Source organism: Helianthus annuus, chromosome 8, assembly GCF_002127325.2.
Source record: "Helianthus annuus cultivar XRQ/B chromosome 8, HanXRQr2.0-SUNRISE, whole genome shotgun sequence".
NCBI classification, from domain to species: domain Eukaryota; kingdom Viridiplantae; phylum Streptophyta; class Magnoliopsida; order Asterales; family Asteraceae; genus Helianthus; species Helianthus annuus.
In genome coordinates, this window is record NC_035440.2 from 144,717,308 (window position 1) to 144,725,400 (window position 8,093).

At 39.6% G+C, this 8,093-nt stretch overlaps 2 protein-coding genes across 2 annotated transcripts; both read left to right on the forward strand.

Moving 5' to 3' along the window:
• Positions 1-3,116: 3,116 nt before the first annotated feature.
• LOC110931636 lies at positions 3,117-4,643 on the forward strand. Its single transcript, XM_022175021.1, has one exon. The coding sequence runs from the start codon at positions 3,117-3,119 to the stop codon at positions 4,641-4,643; it is 1,527 nt and encodes a 508-aa protein (XP_022030713.1).
• Positions 4,644-7,135: 2,492 nt separating this feature from the next.
• On the forward strand, positions 7,136-7,621 carry LOC110931635. Its single transcript, XM_022175020.1, has one exon. The coding sequence runs from the start codon at positions 7,136-7,138 to the stop codon at positions 7,619-7,621; it is 486 nt and encodes a 161-aa protein (XP_022030712.1).
• The last annotated feature ends 472 nt before the right edge of the window (positions 7,622-8,093 follow it).

An 8,093-nucleotide genomic window follows, 5' to 3' on the forward strand; every position in this document is an offset into this window, starting at 1 on the left:
ATATTCTAGCTCACAAAACGAACCAAAGTCGGAAAACTAGCAAACGAGTTATCACACCCCCAAAAATACCACAAGCGGAAACCACCGCGAGGCATGTGACGTACCAGGATCTAGCCACTAATCACATTGAACCATAAGTAAAATAGAACTTTCCATTAAACGAAAATAGAGTAATTCAAACATTGGTTTTGAAAATCAAACATGTTCAGCGGAAGCATAATAAATTGTTTAGTAAGTTCAACATAAATGTTTAGAAACAATTCAACTTCAGGAGTGCATACAGTTGCCACGACCCATGACCACTCCAGCTTCCCAGACAGCAAGTTCTGTGTTAGTGTACCTAAGGGCCTGCAAGCATGCAGAAAAAGTATATCAGCAAAAAGCTGGCGAGTTCACAATTTGTTTAACCGTTTGTTACCAAGTAGTGATTTACGTTATGTTGATAATAACTTGATACCACAGACGGCTCCTTTTTGCCCTTCCCCAATGCTCTATCAAACATTGGTCATGATTTTAAAGTTATTAGTTCACGCCTGTCCTATCCAGGTACGTCGTGAGGGTGCCAAACCTAATAGCGCTATCAACTAATAACCCCGTTGCCCTACAAGCAACTAGTTCGCTAGTATGATGGGTCTTAAGTGATAGAAAGTGAGTGTATTATCCAACATCAACAATTACTGAAAACTGCCTCATATCCCCTGCAAGGATATGGGTTTATGAAAACTGCCTCATATCCCCTACGTGGATATGGGTTTATGAAAGTCTGTTTGTTTGTTTGCATGTTTGATTGTTGTTAGTGCATACATCTGTCGACTTCGTCTTGTATCGTGTCTTAGTTTTAGAATGTTAGATTAGGGCTCATTGTACGAGATTTCCCACCATGTCCGTATGTGGGAAACTACTATGTTCGTATGTGGGAAACCATTAGTTCCGCTTATATGGACATGATTAGTTCCGCTTATATGGACATGAGTAGTTCCGCTTATATGTACATGTACATAAAAGCGAAACTACCAACACTATAAATACCACATAAGCGAAATCATTTGTAACGTTCTTGTTTTCCATACCGAGGTGCTACCGGTGTGAGATTTGGTTGTAAACGCTGTTATATCAATCAAAAGTGTGATTTAAGTGAAGATCTAGCTATTTCTACGTCAGGTACTTGTTTTCCGCACCTGTATCTGATCAAAACTCCTCTGATAGACTCGTTCGGGTCAAAACACGATCCTACAAGTGGTATCAGAGCTTCAGGAGGAGGAGTTATGTAATACCCCGAATCTTAATGTGCTGGTTATAAACGTGTGAAATATGTAATTTATATTTCATATATTGTTAAACGAGTAAGATAATTGTGTGAAAGGTGAAATATCTTGACAAACCTTGGCTAATATAGGAGACCGTTAATATTAATAATTAAATATATTATTTTATTTACCTTACTCCGTTTTTAATGAAACTTAGGTTAAAACGTAGATAAAAATATGCTCGTTCTAATGACATATTCGTCGTTTTATAAAACGTCATATGTTAAAAGTTATACAAGAAAAATGAGTTAAGCAGCTGAATTAATATATATAAGCAAGCAAGCTAGCAGGTCAAGCAGGTAGGTAGGCACGTCAATTGAATCCCACATCGACCAGAAAAGGATTTGAGGTGCCTGCTTGCTTGCTTTAAATAAGAGTCTCAGTAGTTTGTTTAGGTACCAGTTTCTTTAACGGGAATACTCTAGTATAGAGAATCCCGAGTATACGATACCCCGTTGGGTGTTGTTAGTAGTCGTTTTTGGAGCGCGAGTAGGAGCAGGAGTAGGAAAACTCTACATCAACGTGCCGTAGATAGTTTTGAGGTATACTCTCGTTTAAGTTTATGTTTAGTTATTTATTATTTATTTTTAGTAGTTAATATTAGTTTTATTATTAGTAATAATATATTAGTAGTAGTAGTGTTAGTATTATTTTTAGGTACTAGGGTTATTGTCAGGGGCGGGTATTGGGTAGCCTAGCCTTAGTTAGGCATGGACTGATCACCCATGCTTATACAAGGCAGTGTTAACCAATATCCAACCATGATAATGACTAGTTAGGTGTACCATTACCTAACCTAGGATTATGTAATTGTGTCAGGACCTTGAGACATAACCCAGTATTACTAGCGGCTGTTAAGCAATTGCTAATCAGGTGAGTCATCATACTTATCTTTTAAACTGTGATAGTATACTCGTCCATAACTGGTAATAATGAGAATGCTGCAGTATGCATGTTTCAGTAGGGGTATATGGGATCCTATTATGCTTAATGAGGTGTGCCACTCTGGGAAGGGTAATAAGGTGTTGTACCCACAGGCACTTCGTGCTTATAAGGTCCAGCGACACCCACTCATACCTATGTGACGGCCGTAGGGGGACACAGCTGGAGGACCAGTATGTCTCTTGTACGGTGGTTTGTGACAAGTCAAATGTGACCTATAAGGTTCAATGAGGCCCAACCTGACTATAATGTGGTCACATGCCCATATTGTGTATGCATATAATGTAAATTGTGGTCTGTCTTTATAAAAATTGTATAGTATGAGCTCACTAGTATATATCTGACGTCGTTTTGAGTATACTTATCTCAGGTGAGTCATGAGGAAAGCTATAGGAACTACTTGACAGTTGTGGAGTTTTAGAAGATCAAGGAGTTCTTAGTTGCCAAAAGTTTGTAAATAAATAAAGTGTTTTACTCAGACTATTATAAGTTTTAATGAAAGTTTAGTTTGTTTCCGCTATAAGTGTATCAATTGTGCACAATCACTCGGGTTACGGGGTGAGGGTGTTACAGTTGGTATCAGAGCCCGAGGTTTTAGCGAATTAGGTATTGCAGGAATGCCTAAGCTTTAACCAGTAGTTCTAAAAAGATTAATAGCACACTCAGACTAGGCCAAATAACATGTTCTCAGGAAAAGTACTTGCATAGTCAATTGAGTGACGCTAGAAGAAGTAAACTTGTTGTGCCTTTTTATGTGCTATATATATATATATATATCTCTATGTGATGTATATAGTTGTTATAATATAATGATGTATCATACATACTAGTAACTCTATACACTCATATTCCTAAAGGAAGGAGACAATGTCTGAACATAGAGATGAACAAGGGTCTAGAAATAATCAGAATAACAGAAGGAGAGAGGAAGATTCGAATAGGACTCGAACTCCCTCTCATAGTGTCAGGTCCCGGTCTAGTACAAGCATGCGTCTAAATACTGAGGATATCCACAATATAGCTGTGGAAGTGGCTAAGGTAATGAAGAATGCACAAACCGGTAATGTTAACCAATCTGGAGAACGACATGAAGAAAGCTCAGCAGCCTCCACGCCAGTACAAAGGGAAGGAATGGGCGAAAGGAAAAACACTATTGCAACCACGCCACTAGAAGGAAAAGGTGAATATTCCAAAGCAAAGGAATGTACTTATAAGCACTTCATGTCCTGTAAACCTCAATCCTTTGACGGAAGAAAGGGAGCACTAGAAGCTCAAGACTGGCTCAACAGAATGGAGTCAGTATTAGACATATGTGAGTGTTATGACCGTAACAAAGTACGGTTCGCCGTACATATGTTTGAAGCTGGAGCCCTTCACTGGTGGAACATTATGGTCCGAAAAGAGGGAAAAGAAAAGGTTAAGGAGATGAAGTGGGAGGAGTTTATTCATAAGTTTCTTGCTAAGTATTGTCCTCCCAGTGAGACCGAGCAACTGGAAGTAGAATTCTTTCAGTTAAAAATGGGAAATAAAACCTATCGAGAGTATGTTTCTCGTTTCAACGACATATCTCGACTGGTTTCTTATTTAGCATTGACCGAGGAACAACTGATCAATAGGTTTATTTGGGGTCTACCCTCTGAAATGAGGGTGTTTATCAAATCCAAATCCCCCAAGACTTTTGCAGAAACTGTTGAGGCTGGCGCCGTCATGGCTGCCGAGATGATTCTGCGGCAGGCTGAATCTCCCGCACCAAAAAGAAAGTGGGAAGAAAGAAAGGGGAACACCCGGAATAACAACTTTAAAAGGCCTAAAAGATTTCCTCAATGTCAAATTTGCAAACGTTTTCATACGGGGAAATGTCGTTTTCCTTGTCCAAATTGTAAAAAGACGGGTCATGCTCCTCAAGAATGCAAGGAAAAGAAGAAGTGTTTCAAATGTGGAGACCCTAACCACATGAGATCTGAATGTCCCGAACTTAAAAGAAATGATAGGACACAACCAAATCAGCCAAAAGGGCAGGCATTTGTACTCACCACAGAAGAAGCCAAGACCAATACAGACGTTATCACGTGTACGTATCTCATAAATGATGTATATGCGCGTGTGTTATTTGATACCGGTGCAAATAGAAGTCTAGTGTCGACTACCTTTAGACCTTACTTGAACCAGGCGTCCCAAACCCTAGATCATGCCTTTACAGTAGAAATGGCTGATGGAAGTCAAAGAGAGATAGTTGACATAGTTAAGAATTGTAAAATAAGCTTAAACAACCATGTTATCCCTATAGACCTAATGCCTATGGAACTTGGAGAATTCGACATAGTCATAGGAATGGACTGGTTGACACCATATCATGCGGAAGTTATATGTGACGAAAGGATCGTCCGACTCTGATTACCCAACGGTAAACAACTAACTGTATCGGGAGACCGCACTGACAAGACTAAGAACCTCATCACGATAGCACAAGCACATAAATGCCTAAGGAAAGGGTATGTTGCCTTTTTAGCATATGTCGTAAACACTACAGAAAAGCAGAAGGTCGAGGACGTGCCAGTAGTACGAGAATACCCCGAAGTGTTTCCCGATGAGCTCCCGGGACTACCATCGGATAGACAGTTTGAGTTTCGCATTGACCTAGTTCCAGGTACATCACCGATTGCTAAGTCGCCGTATAGACTAGCCCCGACAGAAATGCAAGAACTCAAGAAGCAACTACAAGAGTTGCTTGACAAGGGGTTTATCCAACCTAGTTCGTCACCATGGGGAGCACCCATCTTGTTTGTCAAGAAGAAAGATGGGACGATGCGCCTGTGCATCGATTATAGAGACTTGAATAAAGCCACTATAAAGAATAAATACCCTTTGCCCAGGATCGACGACTTGTTTGATCAATTACAAGGGGCAAGCTATTTCTCTAAAATAGACTTGAGGTCTGGATACCACCAAGTGAAAGTTGCACCAGAAGACATACCTAAGACTGCCTTCAGGACTAGGTATGGACATTATGAATTTTTGGTAATGCCATTTGGACTGACCAACGCACCTGCAGTGTTCATGGACCTCATGAACAGGGTTTGTAAACCTTACCTCGATAAGTTTGTGATCGTTTTTATTGACGATATCCTTATCTACTCTAAGAACGAGGTAGAACATGAACAACACCTAAGAGCAGTCCTTGAATTGCTTAAGAAAGAAAAACTCTATGCAAAGTTCTCTAAGTGTGAATTTTGGATACGTGAGGTGCAATTCCTAGGCCACGTGATAAATGAATGTGGAATACAAGTTGACCCTGCAAAGATCGAGGCCATCAAGAAATGGGAAGTACCGAAGAATCCCACTGAAATCAGAAGATTTCTGGGGTTAGCAGGATACTATAGAAGGTTTATTCAAGACTTCTCAAAGATTGCAACACCATTAACCACACTAACCCAGAAAGCCTCTAAGTTTAATTGGGGACCTAAACAAGAAGAAGCCTTTAACACGTTAAAGCATAAGTTATGTAGCGCCCCAATACTGTCACTTCCTGAGGGAATAAAAGATTTTGCCGTCTACTGTGATGCATCTCACTATGGTATGGGATGTGTACTCATGCAAAGAGGCAAAGTGATTGCCTACGCCTCTAGACAGTTGAAGATTCATGAACGGAACTACACAACCCATGATTTGGAACTTGGTGCCATAGTGTTCGCATTGAAAATTTGGAGGCACTATCTTTACGGTACAAAGTGCACTATCTATAGTGACCATAAAAGTTTAAAACACATATTTGAGCAGAAGGAGCTCAATATGCGTCAGAGACGATGGATGGAGTTATTAAGTGATTACGACTGTGAGATCCAATACCATCCAGGTAAGGCAAACATAGTAGCAGATGCTCTAAGTAGAAAAGAGAAACCTCAACCAATAAGAATTCGTGCAACCAGAATAGAGGTTAAAACTAGTCTCTTAGATCAAGTTAAGAATATACAACAAGGAGCCTTAAAAGAGAATCATATTGTAAAAGAAAGAATGATTGGGAGACTGAAGCTACTGACAATGGGAAATGATAATATCCTTAGGTTCAACAATAGGATATGGGTTCCTAATTTTGGAGGACTGCAGGATACAATCTTAGAGGAAGCTCATAAGTCTAAGTATTCCATTCACCCTGGCAGTGACAAGATGTATAAGGATTTAAGGAGAGATTATTGGTGGCCAGGAATGAAGCGATCTGTTGCCCATTATGTGGAAAATGCCTTACATGCCTTAAGGTGAAGGCAGAACATCAAAAACTCTCTGGATACTTGCAACAACCAGAGATCCCAAAATGGAAATGGGAGAAAATCACCATGGATTTTATCACGAAGCTCCCAAGGTTAAGTCACGGTTATGATACTATTTGGGTAATAGTGGACAGATTGACCAAGTCTGCAGACTTCGTGCCAATTCGTGAGGACTATAAGATGAACAAGCTAGCTCAAATTTACATCAAAGAAATAGTCTCACGACATGGGGTGCCTGTATCGATCATATCAGTCAGAGATAGTCGTTTCACATCTAAATTCTGGCAAAGTTTCCAACAAGAGTTGGGAACCAAGCTTAATCTAAGCACTGCATATCATCCTCAGATGGATGGGCAGAGTGAACGGACTATTCAGACATTAGAAGATATGCTTCGGGCTTGTGTAATTGATTTTGGTGGAAGTTGGGACACTCATCTACCACTCATCGAATTTGCCTACAATAATAGCTATCACGCCAGCATCAAAGCTGCACCTTATGAAGCTTTATACGGAAGAAGGTGCCGCACTCCTATCTGTTGGACGGAAGTAGGGGAAAGTCAACTATCAGGACCAGAAATCATTGTGGAGACCACAGAAAAGATCCAGCAAATCAAAGAAAGAATGAAAAGTGCTCAAGATCGACAAAAGAATTATGCATATCAGAGGCGTAAACCCCTAGAGTTCCAACTAGGGGATAAAGTAATGCTTAAGGTATCACCTCTGAAAGGAGTGATTCGGTTTGGAAAGAAGGGAAAGTTGAAACCCCGATACATTGGTCCGTTTGAAGTAAAAAGCAAAGTAGGACCAGTGGCTTATCGGCTGAAACTTCCTGAACAGCTGGCAGGAATACATAATACTTTCCATGTATCAAATTTAAGGAAGTGCCTAGTGGACGAAGCCCAACAAATACCCCTGGAAGAGGTACATGTTGACGAAAAACTCAACTTCATTGAAGAACCACTACAAATCGAAGATAGAAAGGTTAAAAAGTTACGCAAGAAGGAAATCCCGTTAGTCAAAGTCAAGTGGAACGCACGTCATGGACCCAACTTTACATGGGAACTAGAAAACATAATGAAAGATAAGTACCCTCATCTTTTTAAGTAATGACAAATTTCGAGGACGAAATTTTTGTAAGGAGGGAAGGATGTAATACCCCGAATCTTAATGTGCTGGTTATAAACGTGTGAAATATGTAATTTATATTTCATATATTGTTAAACGAGTAAGATAATTGTGTGAAGGGTGAAATATCTTGACAAACCTTGGCTAATATAGGAGACCGTTAATATTAATAATTAAATATATTATTTTATTTACCTTACTCTGTTTTTAATGAAACTTAGGTTAAAACGTAGATAAAAATATGCTCGTTCTAATGACATATTCGTCGTTTTATAAAACGTCATATGTTAAAAGTTATACAAGAAAAACGAGTTAAGCAGCTGAATTAATATATATAAGCAAGCAAGCTAGCAGGTCAAGCAGGTAGGTAGGCACGTCAATTGAATCCCACATCGACCAGAAAAGGATTTGAGGTGCCTGCTTGCTTGCTTTAAATAAGAGTCTCAGTAGTTTG

Coding starts and splice junctions, on each gene's coding strand:
- LOC110931636 (XM_022175021.1), top strand. CDS start 3,117: ATGTCTGAACATAGAGATGAACAAGGGTCTAGAAATAATCAGAATAAC.
- LOC110931635 (XM_022175020.1), top strand. CDS start 7,136: ATGAAAAGTGCTCAAGATCGACAAAAGAATTATGCATATCAGAGGCGT.